Raw genomic sequence first — 21,989 nt, 5'->3', positions numbered from 1 at the left:
CATAACTACAATGCCATTTTTCTACCATTAAGTGACAAAATTTGGCCCCACCTCTCTTATCTCCTTGTCCTTAAGAATGACTTACGTAACTTATGAAGACTTGCTTCGTTCTCTTCTAATGGCCTCACGTGATATTTCACTAAACGGTTTCCTTCACTCTTGTTGCTCTTTTCCTTATTACCACCAACGGCACAATTTGGTATTAAGTGATTTTTCATTACTAACTCCAAGCGGTATAGTTTAACTCGAATTAATTTTTCTTTGACAACTGAACGGTAGAGTTTAAAATGTATTTTCAAGACGGTTGGTATGGGTGTTAAAAATTTAATTAAAATAAAGTACAGAACAACGTTTTGGCTTTCTTTCGTCATCTTCAGGTTAACAAAGAGAGTTTGAAACGATCAGTTAACGTGAAGATGACCTAAAAAAGTCAAAACGTTGTTCCGTACTTTATTTTAATTAAAGTTCTAATACCCATACCAACCGTCTTAAAAATATATAGTTTTATTTTTATCATGACACGACAGAGTTTGATTCTTATTCATTTTTCGCTACTGTAACAAGGCTGCAAGTACTGATTTCTGTTGTTGTCATTAGACAACATTGGTTCCTTGTTACTATTAATTACTTAACGAATTTTAATCTATGCTGTTACAATCAGACGAAATCATTTTATTACAGTTCTGTTTCATTTCTACCAGCTGAAACAGGCATAACATGACAGTTAGATTGTCTCATAGGTGTTGTATGATCCATGATTCGTGTCTTACGTCTGTAAAAACACGCTCAGCTCCAACTAAAGAACAAACCAGGCTGCTCGTTCAGTTGCTCAGAAGTTGACAATAGCTATTCTAAGCTATCAGTTCAAGATTATAAATAAACGATGTACAGATAACTTACGCAATTTTGTACGACTTCTCGAAGCAAAGAAATAAACAAACTCTCTGTAAACAGTCCGATTTATTAAAACTAATGGATATTTTTGGCTTCTTGTATGATTAGTGCAACGCTTCTCACAACTATGATACTACGCCCACTGGTTTCAAACACAAGCCACTAATGCTCAACGCCACAGCAGAAACCATATGAGAGAACAAATGCGGGTTAGGACTGGTAAGTGCAGTCGGCGAGATATTTTGTTTTTTGCAAAGTAATAAACAGACGGAAAAAATGATATAAAGATATTACAACGTTTTTTTTTTTATTATTCTTTAGCTGAATAACTCTACCCTCGTACATTGGTTTCTATTAAGTGTGTTTGAAGACGTTACCCTCTTGGTTAATGAAGTGGTTAACGGATGTATTTTTTTATAGACTTTGTTTGATATGTGGTCCATGAGTGTGATTCGTAAGACATTTATCACTAAAACTTTCTGTCGATAGCTTTAAATTTTAGTGCAAGTAAATAAATACTTCTTCTTCAAAGAACTTACACGCTGTAATTCTCTTGTTTTTCAGGCCTTACAGTTACATGGAAGGCATCGATGAAAACCTCTTACTGAAAAATTGACTAGGAGGACACCGATACTTTCTCGTCATTAAGAATCAAGGACACTAATGCTTGTTTGTATTCATAGCTGGTTCTCTGTATTAATTGTCTATTAAACCAAACCTGCTAGTGGCTTCTACTTGCTAAAATGTTTTTCGACTTTTAGCTTGATGTTTTATTTTTACTTTGTCTGCAAAGCATGTCGATTCAGATATTTATAATTCAATTTTAACTCTAATTTGCCGGGTTACGTGAGCGGACTGAGTCTGTGACATTTTTATGGCTCTAGCATTATATCTATACGTTTAATGGACGAGACCGACCTAAGAAAAAGTTTGATACTAGCAAGTTAATTATATTTTTTCTTTCCCATAGTAACACTTTTCATTGTGTCTTTTAAAATGGAAATACTGGTTTGTACATTAAACGTTGCACTTTTTGGGTGTCTTAAGAATTAATGAAACGTTTTGTTGGAAAAAAAAATATGTGTCAGGAAATTTGTAATTTACTCCATTTTGTCAAGTTCAATTATAAATATTATAATCAGAAAAGTATTTCTTCTAACATTGTAATAATAGTTTAAATAAAGTGTATTCACTTAATGTAAAGATAAATTACTTTAAAGATAAGACTGTTTGTGAAAATACTTTACAACCAAGTCAGTAACATAGACGAAAATCGCCATGTTTTAAACTACCAAGAATCAGTTTCATTGACAATACACCGCTTGAAGCAAGAGCATTTTCAAATTCAAAGGACTAGAAGTGTCAAATTTTGTAAGGACAAAAAAGTTACTGACTGTTACATCTGCAGTGCATACTAATCGACAAAGACTTTATGTTAGGTCTTGTATCTCTACTCTATCAGTGCAACGTTGAGCTTTCTGATCTGGTCATAAATAGAGTTAAAGCGTTGAAGACTGTGTCCTCTTGATTCGACAATGTACATAGCTCATCGAAATCCTGACATTAAACAGGATCGTGCATCAAAAGAATACGACTCGATTACGCCAGCAAAAGGCCACACAACCGAGTCCAAAACACGTCAAAATAGCGTCGCATGCCTAGTAAGCACATTGAGGTTTATACGTTTATTTACACTGTTGTCTTTCGACTTTATGGCCTGACTTCAATCAAAATTGATATATTCAACTATATTGAACCGAGCCACATCGCTTATCTTTAGCTTTCCCGATAGAAACACATTGATTGTCAATAAAGGAATGAAACCTTGACTCATACGCGAAGAGAGAAAAAGGCATTACCGTCGATTCAGAAAGGCCAACAGATGTCTAAACGATGGGTGAATGACTTTCAGTCAGCTGCAAGATAGTAAAAGGCCTTTTTAATTTGAAGCCTTATTCATGAAGTCCCCTTTCTTGTCGTTTCGCTACTGATGTCATATAAAATTCCGAGTCGTGAACTGGTGATTCCTAACAGCGGTGTTATGCATATGGAGTCATCATTAAGTGTACTTAATGTTCTATGGCTTAATACAGACTGTCTAGTGTGCCTAACATCTTGTCACTCATCTGAACAATAGTTAGTCTGGCATCAAAACTCTCTAAATCTGTACTTCTATTAAGATTTCTGCTCCCCTCCCCTACAGTTATACAAAAAAGGCAATCGAAATAAAGCGATTCGCAAAACAGCGAAACCGATAATCAGTCAAATCAGAACATGGAATGAGGTGCAGGTAATGAGTGCGAAAGACACTAAACTTGTTCAGGACAGGACATGCGAAACGTAACACACAAACAACAACATATGAAACGCAATAAATACGGATAGCAATCATATACGTTTCCTTTGTTTGTTTCCCACGTTTTGCTTTACCAGCCATATCCACTTACTGCATTATTCATTTTATAATATGATAAAGGAAATGAATCACGTGATAAAGTTCGTACAATAAAACGTTAGAGGTAGAAATATTTCAACTGTTAATTGGACAGATTAGTAGCACAAAGCTACTACGTAAAGACCTATCTGCTCTCTGCAAAACACGGATATTGAAACCCGATTTTTAATTTTGAGAGTCCGCAGACATGCCACTGTGTCATATTTATCACACTATGTAAAAAAAATGTTACTTAGTTTTTTCCTGGGCAGCAAGTGTTATTTCCCAGTCGATTACGCCTAAAGTAAATGGAAAAACCTATTTTTCTCTTCAAACTTTGCTTTTGTGACCTAGCAGCGTATAACGAAAACATGATGGGAGACTATATTTGGGGACTGATACGTGAAAGTGATTTAGATTACAGTCGCAAATCTCGAAAAACTACTCACTTCTAAACATTTTTGTGTAACTTTAGTATAAATATATGTAAATCTTGATTCATATGTTGTTTTATTGAGACCTCATGTAAATGAAAATGTGCAAATTTGCCCGTTTTTACATATAAAATAGGTTAATTTCTAAATTTCATTATCCAGGTTACAAAAGCAACGTTTGAAGGGAATAATGGCCGTTTTCTGTACTTTTACAACATAAGCAATTAAGAAACAACACATACTATCCAGGAACAAAATTTGTGTTACATTGTGTTATGAATTTCAAATGATTGCATGACGATAAATGAAATACAAAGAACGTTTTTCTTTAATGCAATAACACGTGATTTTCAAAACCGAATTAAATGCTTCTTCCTATAATTACTTACGTTATATTACACTCGCCTTGTCTTTTGGCCATACCACGTAAATAATTCCTGTTATGTTAATACTATAACAAATACGGTGTGTGATGAATAGGGATAACGTCAGTATTTATTAATTGAAAATTACACAGTTTTATTTGTTTTACATATAATATCGAAATACGCCAACGTGATGGAAATAAATACCATTATTACTGAGAATACTTTCACACAAAAAAACACTATTAATAGACGAATATTCATCAGATCAGTGTATTATTAAAAAATAGTGATACCAGGAATGTGGAGAAAGAGAAAAGAAGCGAAACGTTAAAGCAACGTTGTCGTAAAATAGCAATTTGATGTGGAAGTAATTCTTGAAAACTGAGGTAGAACAGTCGAGTCCCAATTCTCTTTGTTGTCGGATACTCTTCTTGTCGACGGTTACGTATAAATCAAAATAATACAAAGGGTTTATTGAAAGTTTCAACGAATTGATAGCGTGGTTTTCCTTAAGTTTTAAAATTTATAGAAAAACGTGGAAATTGTTCTCGATATTGTTATGGAGGGAACAAATGAATTTACGTAAACTTGCCTAGGAGCATTGTTTCTGTTTTTTGACTCTTCCTTTTAGAGGGTGTGGTTAACTTTTACGATTACATTGACGTTTTCACACGTCAGTGTCATCACAAATCGGCTCTCGATGGCACCGCCCTGGTAGATTAGTTGGTAGCACCTTGATTAGTCGCTGGCAACTTTTATTAGAGAAATCTTGCTGTGCTGGAGGATACATTTCTTTATCTTGTTGACTGTATTTTCCGTAAGACATCAACGAAGGTTTCTATAACAACATCAAACAAAATATCCATTTACAAGAAAACGAAACGTAATTACACGAATAGCATTTCAAACATTTGTTGTTGTTTAAACAAGAGTTTAAAGAGAGAGCTTAAAAGACATGGGAGAAAATGTATTTTTATTTTTTATGTTGTAATTTTGATGGAGGAGTTTCGTTTGTCTGTTTGGACTTAAGCACAAAGCTATGCGATGGGCTATCTGTGATCTGGCCACCACGAGTATCGAAATCCTGTTTCTGGCACTGTAAGTCCGAAGACATTTCGCTATGTCACTGGGAGCTTGATGGAATAAAAAAAAAGATAAATGTGAGAGACCCAAAATAATGGTGAAAAACAACTTGATATCACTCGTAAAAATTTCCAGTGAGTTATTGATAAGTCTACTCTAGAATTCAGGGTTCTGTCAACCGTGAGAGAAAACAGATAGCTCATTATCAGAGCAATAACTAGCTAAAGCCAGTTTTATATAAGTGTGCAAGAAAACAAACCTGTTTTTGTAGAATACCGCTTTTACAAAAAAGATGTATTTCATTCAAAACTTCCTTTCAGTTATATATGAATGGGTCACAGATCGCCAAAAAATATATATATATATATATTTATTCCTAAATAGAGACGTTTCAAGGAAGTGCACCCCCTGAGAATATGAAATGCTAAAATATCGGGTTTTTTTACACGCTGTCCGCAGATCATATATAGCCCATTGTGTAGCTTTGTGCTTAGTAACAAAAGAAAAACCCAAAAGAAAATCGAGTTAGCGCTCTTTGTCAAATCGTAAAGCTTAAAATCAAAAGCGCTAATTCGAAACTTCACCTTATAGAAAACGCTTTTGGCGATTTATGAACTATTTATTTATTTCTGTGTATCTGACGCCTATGTAGTTAACTGTATTTTCTTTCTTTTATAGAACTTGTAAAATGAAGCAATAAAATATTTACATGTAGAGTCGATTTCTTGCCATATAAGGCATTAGGACAATAGAAATGGATGCAGCGGTGGGGGCGTTATAATGTTACAGTCAATCCCACTATTAATTGGGAAAAGAGTAGCCCAAGAGTTGGCGGTGGGTGGTGATGACTAGCTGCTTTCCTTCTAGTCTTACACTGCTAAATTAGGGACGGATAGCGCAGATAGCCCTCGTGTAGCTTTGCGCGAAAACTCAAAACAAACCAATGAAAATGGAAACTGAGAAAGTGTTAATTTTAGTTATATCGCTTCTCACCAGTTAAAGTTACTGTACTAATGTTCTAATAGTACCTATTAACTTAGTAATTAATCTATCAAGATCTTAGAGACAATGAAAGAGAACGTAAGCTGATGACAAGTTGAGCGGATGGATTATATGTCATTTACCATTGACATACCTGCGTAACTGGTCTCTCTCATCAGATAGAACTTTAATTATATGTAAGTTGATCTATATTTATAATGTTCCAAATATTATATAAATTTCGTATCACTTCTTTTATTTCATTATTTTTTCAATCCTATTGTACGTATCTTTCACTGTATATTAATGTGGATCTTTGTTTTAAAGACATTTTTAACACTATCTTATTAATACCTTGATTTATTTCGTATCATAGGATATAATATAAAAACATGTGAGCCTACTATAAGTGTCACCTAAGGTCTATAGATTTAATATTCCATAAGGACGGGAACAGTGATTCTTTTATACATTAAAATCGTGTTTTTTGGTTCGAATCCTAACTGAGTAAATTTAATATTTCAGATTCAGCTTTTGTTTGCCAAGAGTCACAAGGCACTCGTGGATAAAAGACAGGTGTGAAATGCTGTTTTTACAAACCTATAACTTGAAATACATACCTGATGTAACTAATTGAAATGTGACAAGACACGTCTGCAGCCAAGCATGACCATATTAATTTTCGTCAAGACTAAAAAGAGTCATTATTTTCGCCAGCTTAGACATGTAACACCAAATATCATACAGTAACTAAATACAAAGTACCGCGTAAAGTAGTCTGAAATTAAGTTAATATTCGTTTTTATGGAACACAAGGTTCGACGCTTTCACGTGTCTTCTTCAGTCCAAATTTTGCTTGCGTAATAATTACATCGCCAGCTTATTTTATTTTTATATATAAAACTAGAAAATATGTGAAAAGAAAATTTGTAGGAAACTTGCGTATCCAAAACACCCGCCAAACTGTAACACCCGGGAAGGTCATTTCAGTTGTTTCATTGATCCACTCGAGTCGACCAGAGTGTTCTCTATGTTACAAAAATATATTTTCTCGACTTATTCGGGCAAAATATTTCACTTTGTATTTTTAATTAATTGCCCAAACTTATTAACATGTTATCATGTATTACGTTACGCTATCAAAACGCGAAATTAAAAAAAAAACCTTTTTTAAGTTCATTTCCAGAAAAAGAAATTGACACTGTTGTTTTTTTTAATTTCGTTTGTTTGTTTTGTTTTTGTTTTTTTTGGAATTTCGCACAAAGCTACTCGAGGGCTATCTGTGCTAGCCGTCCCTAATTTAGCAGTGTAAGACTAGAGGGAAGGCAGCTAGTCACTACCACCCACCGCCAACGCTTGAGCTATTCTTTTACCAACGAATAGTGGGATTTGCCATAATATTATAACGCCCCCACGGCTGAAAGGGCGAGCTGTTTGGTACGAGCTGGATTCGAACCCGCGACCCTCGGATTACGAGTCGAACGCCTTAACACGCTTGGCCAACAACAAACAACAAATGTTTGAAATGCTATTTATGTAATTACGTTTGGTTTTCTTGTAAATGGATATTTTGTTTGATGTTGTTATAGAAACCTTCGTTGATGTCGCACATGGCCAGGCGGTTAAGGCACTCAACTCGTAATCCGAGGGTCGTGGGTTGGAATCCCCGTCGCACCAAACATGCTCGCCCTTTCAGCCGTGGGGCGTTATAATATTACGGCCAATCCCACTATTCGTTGGTAAAAGAATAGCTCAAGCGTTGGCGGTGGGTGGTGATGACTAGCTACCTTCCCTCTAGTCTTACAGTGCTAAATTAGGGACGGTTAGCGCAGATAGTTCTCGTGTAGCGAAATTCAAAACAAACCAATCCTTTCTGTAACATCACCTTCGTCACAAAGTTATTTGAATAATTTTCAGACAAAGAATGACCTTAACTGAAAACAAAATTCTGCGTTTTAGAAGTATAATCTATAACAAGTACTACGTATACACTTTATTCTGAATAATACTTTGTTTACTGTTATTATTTCATAACTAATTATGAGGAGATACTGGTACAGTTAGAAACATTTCTATAGTTTGTGGCTAATATAAAAATATATTACATAAAGACGTTTCGTCTACGTTAAAAGTGGAATTAATTCGATAGAAATATTGTTCGCAAATAATAGTACTGAGGTGTGAATTCGTACCATTAATTTCACGAAACGTATGTACTTTATTATTTAATTTACCTTGACATTAGCATAGACGAACAGCGAAACCAAACTGCTAAACAAGATGCTTCGAGAACATTTACTGACACAAACATTTATCGATGTCACACCATATATGGAAGCTATAGAGTGAAGAACATTCAAATACAACTAGCAACATCGGTTTTAATTTCTATATTGAGATACACTACATGGCCGAAAAAAAATGTGGACACCCGACCCATATGTGTTTGTTGAACATCTCACTCCAAAACTATGGGCGTTAGATTTTGGAACATGGCTGCTGGGATTGGCTCCTCTTCAGCCACAAGAGCATCAGTGAGGTCGGGCAATTCATCCCAAAGGTGTTCGACGGGGTTGAGGTCAGGGCTCTGTGCAGACCAGTCAAATTCTTCCACACCAACCTTGGTAAATCATGTCTTTATGAAATTCGCTTTGTGCACGGAGGCATTGTCATGCTGAAACAAAAACGGACCTTCCTCAAACTGTTGACACAAAGTTGAAAGCACACAATTCTCTAGAATGTCGTATGCTGTAGCATTAAGATTTCCTTTCACTGGAACTTTAGAGCCTAAACCAAACCATAAATAAACAGCCCAAGACCATGTTCATCCTCCACAAAACTTTATAGTTGGCAAGTGCATTCAGGCAGGTAGCGTTCTCCTGGCACCCGCCAACCCCAGTTTCGTCCGTCATACTGCCAGATAGTGAAGCGTGATTCATCACTCCAGAGAACGCGGTTCTACTGCTCCAGGGTCTAAAGGCGGTGTGCTTTATATCATTCCAGCTGATGCTTGACGTTGTGCATGGTGATCTTAGGCTTGTGTGTGGCTGTTCGGCCATGGAAACCCATTTCATGAAGCTCCCGACGAACAGTTCTTGTACTGACGCTGCTTCCAGAAGCAGTTTGGAACTTGGTAGTGGGTATTGCAATTGTGGATAGACGATTGTTACGGGCTTGAGCACTCGGCGGTCCAGTTCTGTGAGTTTGTGCAGCCTACTGCTTCTTAGTTGAGCTGTTGTCGCTCTCAGACGTTTTCACTTCACAATAACAGTATTTACAGTTGACCGGGGCTGTAACTCATCAAAATTGGGCAGAAACTTGGCAAACTGATCTGTTGGAAAGGTGGCATCCTGCGACAGTGCCACCTTGAAAGTCACTGAGCTCTTCAGTATAACCCATTCCACTGCCAATATTTGTCTATGGAGAATGCATGGCTGTATGTTTGATATTACCAACCTGTTAGCAAGGGGTTTAGCTGAAATAGTCGAACCCACTGATTGGAAGGGGAGTCCACATACTTATGGCCATGTAGTGTATAAGGAAAACATATCTAACAGTTGACATCATAACTTAGATACAGAAATGTAGTAAACTAGAAACTCCAAAGAATCTAAGTCTATTTTAATAGTTGATTGCTTAAGAAATTTAATTGTATTAGTGTGAATATATTAACTAACAATACATTAATTAAATTTCATGTAAAATAATTAATTATTAAATACACTTACTTTCTTGTAGAAAACACATAACTGAAACGTTTATTTTGTTATCTGTTGATAAAAAATACCGTATGTTATTCTAACACACAGTTATTGCAATTAATTAATTTTTTGACCTGGGAAAGAAAAAACAAACAGAATGCATTTAAAAGTTTGTTAGTGTTAGTATAAAACTATGGAACGGGATTGTAGGTTTGTTGTAAAAAATATCCTTTCCAATTGTATTTCGCTAGCATGTTAACATGTTTCACCCTTCCACAAACAGCAAGGGTAAACTTAGTGTTACATAGTTATAAATGTAGTTATGTGTATGTTGATATAAAATTGGTTCGTTTATTTAATACCAAACAGAAAAGTCGCAAAGGCTCAAACTTACATTTGTGGGAGACGTAGAAGAGAACTGAGAATCCAAGGGCGAATCTGGAATCTTGTATTCCTCAATTTCGTAGTCTTGAAATGGAAGCGAAATCGTTGGCTTCATTTTTACACTATTCCCTAAAATTCCCGAAATCTCAAATTCAAACTCGATTTTTCTTTAATCATTATGTCGAACAAAATTTCTATACTTTTAACAAATGAATAAACTTTAACTAAAAGTCCAACTCCAGACATACATCTTTCGAGTGCGTTGGTTTATTTTTTATTTGTTTAACGTAATCACAACGTTTCGACTACTCGTGTGGCTATCGTCAGGAAACTGACGACCGTCTATAGTGGTTTTTCTCTCCTCACAACAAAGAATTTAGAAAACGTATTTTGAAAACTTTTTTTATGTCTAGTACAAAAATTACGTGTCACATTTTATTTCGAATCGTTTTAACCACCATTCTTGTGTATGCGAAGTAAACTGTTTGATAAACAGGAATAAAAAACATCTTATTGAGGAACACTGTGTGTATATATATATACTAATCACGTCCATGTTCTAACAGATAAGCAAAAATCATTGGTCTAATCAAGTATTAGAACTTCATCTAAAAGCGTTCCCACGGCCCAAAAGTGTGAGGCCAGTGTTTGTTATAGTGGGTCGTGAATCTTGAATCTTTGGATTTACAGTCCGGGCGCGATAACCGCTCTCTATGCCCGGTTCCATACCTTGTTTCATAAACTTAAAATTGTCGTACCCTGTATTGGTTTATTTTGGGTTTAAGTTAAAACAAAGGAACACCTTTATACTTATATTAAAATTAATAAAATACATAATATAAAATTATATATTCAAACATCTAACACCGCCCTCTACATTCCTACACTCAGTTACACAACCCCTTTCAAACATGTGGCCAGCTCGCGGTCAGTTACCTCTTTCTTTTTTTGTGAACCTGACGATGACCGAAGAAGGTCGAAACGTTGTTCGCTCTTCTACGTAAAATATTTTCTCAACCCAAACGAGCCGTTTTTACATATATATTTCTCTACAAGTGGGTTTTCTCGACATCACAGAAAGTTTGAGTCTATTTCTGTAAAACTCATTAATGACGTACACATTCTCTCCCCAGAAAGAATTTTACACCTCTATAGTTTAAATACTGCCCCATATAGATAACCTATTGATCCATCCACTATTTTTACTCTTAGCGATCTTTTTGTTCAATAAATTACTTCTATAACCTTAGTCCATATTATATTAGGTTTCTCTACGCAAGAATATTACATATTTCTGTGTTTAATTAATTAAGAGGTGAAAGTAGTTTGTTTTTAACCTCTCGATTTAACAGCTCACGTCAAATAAATTTGTCTCTGATTGACTCGGAAAATAACCAAGTGGGGCAGAAAACAATTGTTATCTGTTGTTTTGAGTTTTTAGCAAAGATAAAATTACATCGGTCAGTTGCAAGTTAGTTTTCATACACCCTATCCCCCAAGTTTTATCCTCAAGAGATCGTGTTATCCAAATCTCTGGTTTAACTTTCTACGTTTAGTTATTTAGTGACCTTTAAAAAATAAACACAATAACAATAAGGCGTGCTCAGGTTAATTTCTGGTTCCTATAAGAACATTGTTCGTTTTCAAGTGACACTTATTTGGTGAAATCATGAGAACCAGTTGAATAACGTGCCTTATTATACACAATACAATTTTGCCATAATCTTATGAATGTATTAAAAAATACTGTTATACTTAATCGTAAATCTGTATTGTGCTTATTGTATATAGTTCTAGAGTTGAGAATGTGAAAACTGCGAGTTACCACTCGTTTCTTTGTCTCTTGAATGCAAAAGGATTTTGACAATTTGGCTGAAGGGAACCTATCAAACTGCCACTTGGAGCTTGCGTGTTAATTATCTGCAGAAGCTTGCCCTCATTCTTTCTATGGGTCCGGCATGGCAAGGCGGTTAAGGTACTCGGCTCGTAATCAGATGGTTGCGGGTTCGAATCTCCGTAACACCAAACATGCTTGCCCTTTCAGCCGTGGGGGCGTTATAATGTCAGTCCCACTATTCGTTGGTAAAAGAGTAGCTCACGAGTTGGCGGTGGGTGGCGATAACTAGTTGCCTTCCCTCTAATCTTACACTGCTAATTATTGACGGCCAGCGCAGATAGCCCTCGAGTAGCTTTGCGCGAAATTCAAAAGAAACCAAACCATTCTTTCTATGATGGCTTTATCCATTATAAGTTACTTCTTATGTTGGATTTTCAATTTTCAGTGAAATTCTGTTGTTTTATCGATATTCCACGTAGCGATAGAAATCGTGTTTAATACATCTGGTATCTTTTTTCTTCATTTTACGAAAACGGTCACCTTGCGAACCAGTGTTTTAGAATGGAAGCGCTCAATCCGATATTCAACATACATGCAACACTGTATACAATTTTTATAAGATTTTAGTACAATATCTATCCATCTCCTACCTTTTTCTTTATTCACATCTGTCTAAAAACATAAAAAAATGATTATTTTATCTCGCTCTATAAGAAAGACTGCTGTATTTGAAAAAGTGTGCATGCGCGATCCTATGTAATATTTCCTCCTGTAACCAAGTCGTCAAGCCTAGGAGCCTAGTTTGATTTAATGTCATGATCTTTTCCAGTTACACTCTTTTATAGGTACATATACCAGATCTTGTTGGATTGTAATGTTGGATCTGAACCCTGTTTCCGAGTGATAATTGTAAGAATATTAACATTCTTCGTTGTTACGTTCGAATATTGTAGGCATTCATTATTACAACATAAACAATACATCCCAACGTTAAATTGACATAATAAAATCAGTTTATAATTGTTGTTAATTTTTATTAACTGTAAAAGTTGTACCTTCTAATGAAATAATACTTAACGAAAATTGTTTGCCGTTATAGATAATTAGAGAAGGTGGGATTTAATGTTGCCTTGACGACATGCATAATAATAAAACAAAAGTAAAAATTTAAAGACGTAACTATTTCTATGTCTGTTTGTATCTCTTTATATTCGGATAATATATTACAATAATTATATTTTTATCATAATTTGAATATTTGCTCCCTCGCGAGAGAGAGATTTAAAAAATGTAGATGATAAAACTATACTTAAATTCAGCCCGCCAGGGCTCGGCATGGCCAGGTGGATTAAGGCGTTCGCCTCGTAATTTGAGGGTCACGGGTTCGAATCCCCATCGCACAAAATATGTTCGCCCTTTCAGACAGGGGGCATTATAATGTGACGGTAAATCCCACTATTCATTGGTAAAAGAGTAGCCCAAGAGTTGGCGGTGGGTGGTGATGACTAGCTGCCTTCCCTCTGGTCTTACACTGCTAAATTAGCGCAGATAGCCCTCGTGTAGCTTTGCGCGAAATAAAAGAAACAAAACAAACAGTCCGCCAGCTGTACTTGTGAAACTTTTCATACCTGGAATAATATCCGGGCATTTTTCTTCAGGTAACGTCATCATTTGATCACGTGGAGATTCGTATTTTTCTGTTCTATAAAAAGAATAGATAATAACTCCGATTAAAATGTTTCAGTTCCTTACACGAGATATATTTTTTTTAAGTTTATGCAGATTTTTACTTCAGCAACAAAAAAATCTAAATCCATTTTGTCGAAGTAAATTACCTGAATAAAAAGTAATTATACGAAAAAAGAACGTTAGAGGCAGCAAAAAGAGTATGTGAACTACTGAGAGCTCTGCTGTAATATAACTGTAAACGGTTTCATCAATACGTACGAGCTTATGTTTTCACATACATAGTCTCGCTGAAAGGTCACTTTGTGTTGAACTACTGAGAGCTCTGCTGTAATATAACTGTAAACGGTTTCATCAATACGTACGAGCTTATGTTTTCACATACATAGTCTCGCTGAAAGGTCACTTTGTGTTGAACTACTGAGGGTTCTGCTGTAATATAACTGTAAACGGTTTCATCAATACGTACGAGCTTATGTTTTCACATACATAGCCTCGCTGAAAGGTCACTTCGTGTTGAACTACTGAGAGTTTTGCTGTAATATAACTGTAAACGGTTTCATCAATACGTACGAGCTTATGTTTTCACATACATAGTCTCGCTGAAAGGTCACTTTGTGTTGTACTACTGAGAGCTCTGCTGTAATATAACTGTAAACGGTTTCATCAATACGTACGAGCTTATGTTTTCACATACATAGTCTCGCTTTGTGATGCTACCATTTTAAATTTACCCTAATATATGTTTAAAGAAAAACATAGAAAATAGGGCTCACTTTACCAGATAATTCGAAATTTGCATTAACTGAAATTGCATGTGAAACAATAAACAAATGAAATGAAACAAAGTTTATGAGTTTGGACTACACATATAACATCTCTACGTCCACGGATTTTGCTTCATATAATAAAGGCAGAATATATAATAAATTTTCTTAGTGTCCAAGTTTGAAACTAATTATCATAAAACAGAGATGTTTTAAAACATCACATTAACTGAAATATTACAATAAATAAACATCATTCGTTGAGAACTATGTGTAGGAACAAGGAACGTGTTCGTATGTTTAATAAAACAAGAAATTAACTGTGGAAAGCATGGCGTACTGATTCATCCATAACTCCGAAACTTAAACAACCTAAATAATATATCTTGGTTAATGATAACATTTTACTTGTTCCTTTTAAGTTTCTTACATATATTGTGGAGAATTAGCTCAAGTAGCCACGTTAATTGGTTAAACTAGTTAATATACTGAATGCCATTATTTTCTATTTTCATCTGTCACTGATTATTATAGTTTTATTGTAAACATTATTTTGCATTGTTAGTTTCTAGTTAGGAATAACCTAAATCTCATAGGCTGGACGAACATCGCGAGTTGTTATTGGATTTACGGCCAAAATATTGTTAACACGAAAAGTACAATACTAAAGAAACAATGTATTCTAATATCTACAAGTATAAACGTAAGAACGGTATATTTGTTTAGTTTTTTTCTTGTGTCTAATTTGATTTTTAGTTTCGCTCTGATTACGTAGTTTACTCTGATCGGAAGTTATTATTATTTATAAAAATCATCGTAGCCACGAGTAAGTGAATTATAGGACAATCGTGAGCTTAAAGTATTACACAAATATGTGGTAAGTAGGTGATCAGTAACTTAGTCTACGCTCGAGAAACAAATATATTACCCTGTGCGCGTATATATTCACAATTATGTACTTGTAAATACATACACGTTAGATTACTATAACTCCCTACGAATATTTTGTACACGTTTATTGGGAATTCTTGTTAAGATAGTTTTAAATTTATTAACAGTCTAAATTGTGGACAAGAAGGCAAAAATACAATGCCGAAGTTGGTCTCAAAATACGTTTATGGCGCTAAAACATGACTTGTCAGATAAAACATTATTTTTTTTTCTTCAGGGGCTACAATAAAATCGTACTGAATACAATAATAGAAATCTTCATATTAAGATAGTTACTAGGGGTCGTTATAAAATATACTGAAAACACTGCCATACCTTTTTTGAAAGAATGCGTGTATCACTAGTGCTTGCCAAATTAAACATACGTGTATCACTTTGTTTGTCAAAATAAAAAACACGTGGATCACTGGTGCTTGTCAAGCTAACAAATACATGTATCACTTTGTTTGCAAAATAAAACAATACATGGTTCATTGGTGCTCGTCAAATTAACAAAAATGTGGATCATTGGTGCTCGTCAAAATAAAAAACACGTGGATCACTGGTGCTTGTCAAGCTAACAAATACATGTATCACTTTGTTTGCAAAATAAAACAATACATGGTTCATTGGTGCTCGTCAAATTAAAAAAATGTGGATCATTGGTGCTCGTCAAAATAAAAAACACGTGGATCACTGGTGCTTCTCAAGCTAACAAATACATATATCACTTTGTTTGCAAAATAAAACAATACATGGTTCATTGGTGCTCGTCAAATTAAAAAAATGTGGATCATTGGTGCTTGTCAAATTAAAAATACACGTGTCACTTTGTTTGCCAAAATAAAACAATACATGGTTCATTGGTGCTCGTCAAATTAACAAAAATGTGGATCATTGGTGCTCGTGAAATTAATAAAAATGTGGATCACTGGTGCTCGTCAAATAAAAAAAATGTGGATCATTGGTGCTCGTTAAATTAAAAAAATGTGGATCATTGGTGCTTGTCAAATTAAAATACATGTGTCACTTTGTTTGCCAAAATAAAACAATACATGGTTCATTGGTGCTCGTCAAATTAAAAAAAAATGTGGATCATTGGTGCTCGGGAAATTAATAAAAATGTGGATCATTGGTGCTCGCCAAATTAAAAAAATGTGGATCATTGGTGATTGCCAAATTAAGAAAAATGTGGATCATTGGTGCTTGCCAAATTAAAAAAAAACACGTTGTTTTATTGGTGCTTGCTAAAGTAAAAAAAAAAAAAATTACCTGGTGGTAATTTCGGTAAATATTTTGAGAAAGACAACTCGGAACACAGTACCAGATGTCAGTACAGAACTATTTTCACAAAGCCCTGGACAATTTACTTAGTGGTAGAGAAAACGTAAACTTGCTTATATCAAGATACTTATTTATTTCCAACAATTTAATATATATACATGTGAGGAATATACAAACTTTTTCAAGAATCTTAATTATAGCTTTTATTAATAATTCATTGACCATATTGTGTGAACAGTGTGTTGTTGTAGCTATTGTTGTATTCAGTATGTAGCAAATATTCAGACATCAACAATATATGTATATATATATAACACCGAAGTTCATATGCACTACATTTCTATTATACGATAGAACAAATTTTCAGCGAGTGTTAAATTAAAAGATGGAACTTTTTTACCTCCCTTCATGATCGTATATATTCAATGATAATGATTTTAAAATTAATTGTTTGACAGAAAACATTGAAACTTACACTGAAAGATTCTTTATGTCGTTGACATGCAATATTTTAGTTGAATTTAAAATTAACTATTTGTATAGTGACATGTTCTTACCTTGAAGTAGGTTCAAGCTTTTGGGTTGTGCCTGGAGAAGATATTAAATAATTAATTATACATATATATATATATATGACTTTCTTTCTCTACGTATATACATATTGTCTGTGCTTCGAAATATATATATAACTGGAGTGTATTACATCAATATATTTCTTGTGATAACGCTGACGTTACTGAGAACCTAAATAAATAAAAATATTATATATAGACACAGTACGGGTCGAGACAGTTAGTCCCCAGCTGGAACAGCTTTAATTCTACAGATTTACAAAGCTAATATCAATGGGGGGTCAGTTCCCCTCGGTGAACACAGCGGATAGCCTGCTATGACTTTGCTATAGGAAAACACACACGAGATGGTTAATTCAGCCATAGTTTTTCACAATTACTAAACAGGGTTATGGATAATTTTCAAACAGATGAACAAATAATTCTTCTCTTCAGTGGTTGAAGTACTAACGTATAACCTTGTTTTGTTAAGTTTCCATTTTTGTTATTTACAACTGGTTGAATATGCGTTACTGAAACCATTTTGAACACGTATGTCAGCAATTCACGTGACAGCCACAGCCGATATACAGTTACGATGGGAAGGTACGCATTACAACTACATTTTGACTTTTTTTTTTTTTAGGGGGGGGGGTTTACAGCGTGGTGCTACCGAAAACTGGTTGCTTTTGAATTGTCTGTGTGACAACCTTTTCAGATATAAATTTTCAAACACTTAGATCATAAATTTATAAACCTCCAGATGAATATAACCCTTGTTTGTAACGTAAGTGGTAAGCAAAGAAATATGGATTAGCTTGGGGCATCATGGACACCCAGAAAGAGAATGACAAAATATCATACTCCAAATCTGGTTAATAAAGTGTAATAAGTAATCTTGTAATAAGTGGAACGTCATAAACACAAAGGTCAGTAGCAAAAGCCGTACACGTGTCCCAATCTCCAGTACGCAACATAATCAAGGAGATCAGCCAGATTTATGTTCAGTAAGATAATTCCTTTTTGTTAACCTGTCGAAACGTTGTTCTGTACTTTGCTTTATTTAAAGTGCTAATATCTATATCAGCCGTCTTGAGAACACATTTTAAGCTTCTACCCACATTCTCAGTTCAATCGCTAAGTACCTCAATCAGCTGTACAATAACAAGTTTTCAGCGGTATATCGCTGCTCGAACACTGGACTTTCTCATTCGCCGTTTTCTATACTAACGACAGCCCATACCTTGTCAAGAGTCACAAAACGTTCTATTTTAAAGTAAAACCTACAGTAAAACATGAGTTGTTTTTTTTTCTTTAACACTAAACTGTCGTGTATACGTCATCTGAGAAATTTGGCTAAAATGTAAACCAATACCTTAACGAACGAGACTGAGACAGAGCTCACCTTCTTTGGACTACCTTACTGTTAACTCAGATCCATGTTTTTTGTGTGTTTTTTTGAATTACGGAATTTAAGCGTCAGTTTGGAGACGTGACAGTAAAGTTGTGCTCTGTTTACTGGTATTCAGTGTCTGTGTGTTTTCTTATAGCAAAGCCACATCGGGCTATCTGCTGAGCTCACCGAGGGGAATCGAATCCCTGATTTTAGCATTATAAATCCGTAGACTTACCGCTGTACTAGCGGGGGCTACTATTCAGTGAGAGCCAGACTTGACCTATTTTTTTCCATTCCTTTGGGTTGGAACACTATTTTCAATGGAAATAGAACATAAAGAAAACCCCTGAAAAATTAAATAAACATTCAATGATCTTAAAGTTAAAAGAAAGAAATGGATTTATTACAGAGAGTTTGTACTGAGAAAGAATAATCACTACTTTATTTGATAGTTCCGTATATTTCTATCTTATCTTGTTCTGTCTCTCTTTTTCTTGTTTTGAATTAAGTACAAAGCTACTCAATGGGCTATCTGTGCTCTGCCCACAACGGGTATCGAAACCCGGTTTTTAGCGTTGTAAGTCCGCAGACATACCGCTGAGCCACCGGGGGGGGGGGCTTCTTGTTTTTCAGTTTGGTTAAAAAAGTTTACAAGATATCTGTCATCTATAGTTGATCTTGAGAACCAATATTAGTTGCTTTTCTTACCCGCCAGTCAAGTATTAAAAGATAAAAATGCTCGTGTTGCTATCATTTTTTTAGCACAACGATCTGGCTGCACTCTGTCAGGTGCGGAGAATCGAACCACGCTTTTATAGAAGTAAATCAGTGAATTTATCGCTGACCCATCAGGGGACTATCTCTTGTTACATATACGCAGTTTTGAGATTAACTTTTTTATCCTGGTGGCTAGTTCCGGAACTTCAAATTAAAGAGAATGTTATTTTGATATATTTTACACTTCTATCTTATATATTTTATCTCTTCTTATTTACATATAAAACGTATGTAACTTAATATTCTTCATTTTTATGGTTGTAATTTTATATTAAAGGACAGCAATACCACGGTCACAATAAAGGGACAAACACAAGCTTCTTTGGTCATTAATTGGTCAAACGATTTTACTACATTTGACGACCTCTTGTCTTTTTATTTCTCACGTATAACTTATGTTCCCTTTATCACCTTGTTTGGATCCGATAGAAATGTATCCTTCTATTCTAATTGAATGTTGAATCACCGTCTATGTTTATTCTCACAGTCATTTATCTTTATTCATTATTTTAATATTACACATTTTTCTATCTTTAATTTTTGTGTTCTTATTCTACTCTTACTCATTAGCTTAATTTTGCATCATCCGTTCTTACCTATTAAGAATTGTGAATCTTTGTCTATGATCATTAATTGATCAAAGTATAGAACTTCTTTTGAATAAAATAGCTACTTATTTCGTAGTGTGGAACATACCCATAAAGGTAATTTTTTGACTCTCAACAAACACATTGAAAATAGTGTAAATGCTGTTCTCTATGCTGTTTTATTACATGTACACACACACCTTTATCTGGATATGAAACGTGAATGCAAAGAAGAAAAAAACATCTTCCGGAGTTAACGAACTTTCCATTCCAGTCATTGCAATTCCCATTAAAATCCATTAGTTTCAAACGGTGAGGTGTCGCAATGAGAAACGGAAGCGTAACCTTTTGCGCAGTAGATTGCACAGGAAGCACTGTTACAGACCTATGCATAATAGTTGATGCATATTAAATTAAGATATAGATTCTATTAGCTAGTTATTTGAATTATGTAACCAAAAAACAGTTATCAATGAAATTATTTTTCCAAAATTTCTAAATAGTTAAATTATTCGTATGTTTTGATGTTGTCAACTTACACTGTTTGTTTGTTTGTTGTTGTGAATTTAACACAAAGCTACTCGAGGGCTATCTGTGCTAGCCGTCCTTAATTTAGCAGTGTAATACTAGAGGGAAGACAGCTAGTCATCACCACCCACCGCCAACTCTTGGGCTACTCTTTCACCAACGAATAGTGGGATTGACCGTCACATTATAACGCCCCCACAGCTGAAAGGGCGAGCATGTTTGGCGCGACGGGGATGCGACCCCGCGACCCTCACCTTACGAGTCGCACGCCTTAACACGCTTGGCCATGCCGGGCCAACTTACAGTGAACATTTGGATATATGTATATACATAGCTGTCAACAGTCAATCTACAATCAAGCCCATAAACATGAGTTTCAAGTCTCTTCGTTCACATTACACTAAAAGTGACATGATCGGTGTGGAATCATGTCGTACGATCTAAATTTGTTCAGCCAAAGTCTAATCATGTGAAACTAAAACCTAAAACAACGATTAGACGATATTCCTTCTGCTTCAGGTGACAGAACAAGCCAGCAACTTGAGCAACAACGAAAGACATGCCACTTAAACACGTACATGAATCGGTACTTGAATGTACTTTAAGAACGTATCAGCGTTAATTATTTGTGGCAGAGAGTTGCATTTCTAACACACACACGTATATATATATTACTGTTGATTATTAAAGGTTCGCTGGAGAGTTTGCACATATAATTATTTATAATCCATTACTGGTTAGAAAAAAATAAACAGGCATTTATATTACCGTGTTTACCGTTAATATGCAACAGCTTTATGTATGTTGTTACTTTCAACGGTCACACAATCAAATAGCCATATCATAAAACGGTTTAGATTTTATCTAGCATATATTAATGTGCTGCATGTTCTATTAAATATGATATTGATTTATGAAATTGAAGAATAATTCTAGCTTGTTTATGAAACTAATTTTTGTTCATCTTAACATGAAAGTAACAATTTGATATGTTTTCTATCGTTTTATGTGTTTCTGAATAATTAGGTCTTACTCTATGGAGTTTCCTTCCGCGACATCAGAAACTGGTTGTAAAAAAAACTCTTTTCTTACCACGTGTTACCACAAGATACCGCATACTTCAAAGAAATTATATTTATTGATACAAGTTCAGTATAATCAACAATGGCTTAAAGCTGTCTTCCTTGAAACAATTTGACAGTAAGTAAGTTTTCATCTTATTTAAATGGTCAACTGTCGTGTTAGTTTTCCACACTTTTACGAATGGACATAGTGACGATGCCCTCTATTGTCTCAGACAACTTTTAAAACGTCCACCACGAGGTAGAATCATTGTCAATTTTATGACTATTATTCAGCTTTGATGA

At 34.8% G+C, this 21,989-nt stretch overlaps 1 protein-coding gene across 1 annotated transcript in view; it reads right to left on the bottom strand.

The window, feature by feature from the left end:
• Positions 1-4,234: 4,234 nt before the first annotated feature.
• The window catches only part of LOC143233347 (neural cell adhesion molecule 2-like), a 132,147-nt gene continuing 114,392 nt past the window's right edge, over positions 4,235-21,989 (bottom strand). Inside the window, exons 10-13 of the mRNA XM_076469506.1 lie at positions 17,341-17,371; positions 13,745-13,818; positions 10,290-10,408; positions 4,235-4,968 (exon numbers count right to left, since the gene is read on the bottom strand). Coding sequence (XP_076325621.1) covers positions 4,798-4,968; positions 10,290-10,408; positions 13,745-13,818; positions 17,341-17,371 — 395 coding nt within the window. The 3' untranslated portion in view covers positions 4,235-4,797. The remainder of the gene's footprint in view (positions 4,969-10,289; positions 10,409-13,744; positions 13,819-17,340; positions 17,372-21,989) is intronic.

This window comes from Tachypleus tridentatus, chromosome 12 (genome assembly GCF_004210375.1).
Source record: "Tachypleus tridentatus isolate NWPU-2018 chromosome 12, ASM421037v1, whole genome shotgun sequence".
In the NCBI taxonomy this organism is placed as follows: Eukaryota; Metazoa; Arthropoda; class Merostomata; order Xiphosura; family Limulidae; genus Tachypleus; species Tachypleus tridentatus.
Note: the sequence above shows the minus strand (reverse complement) of the source record. Positions and strands in the feature narration are given on the sequence as shown.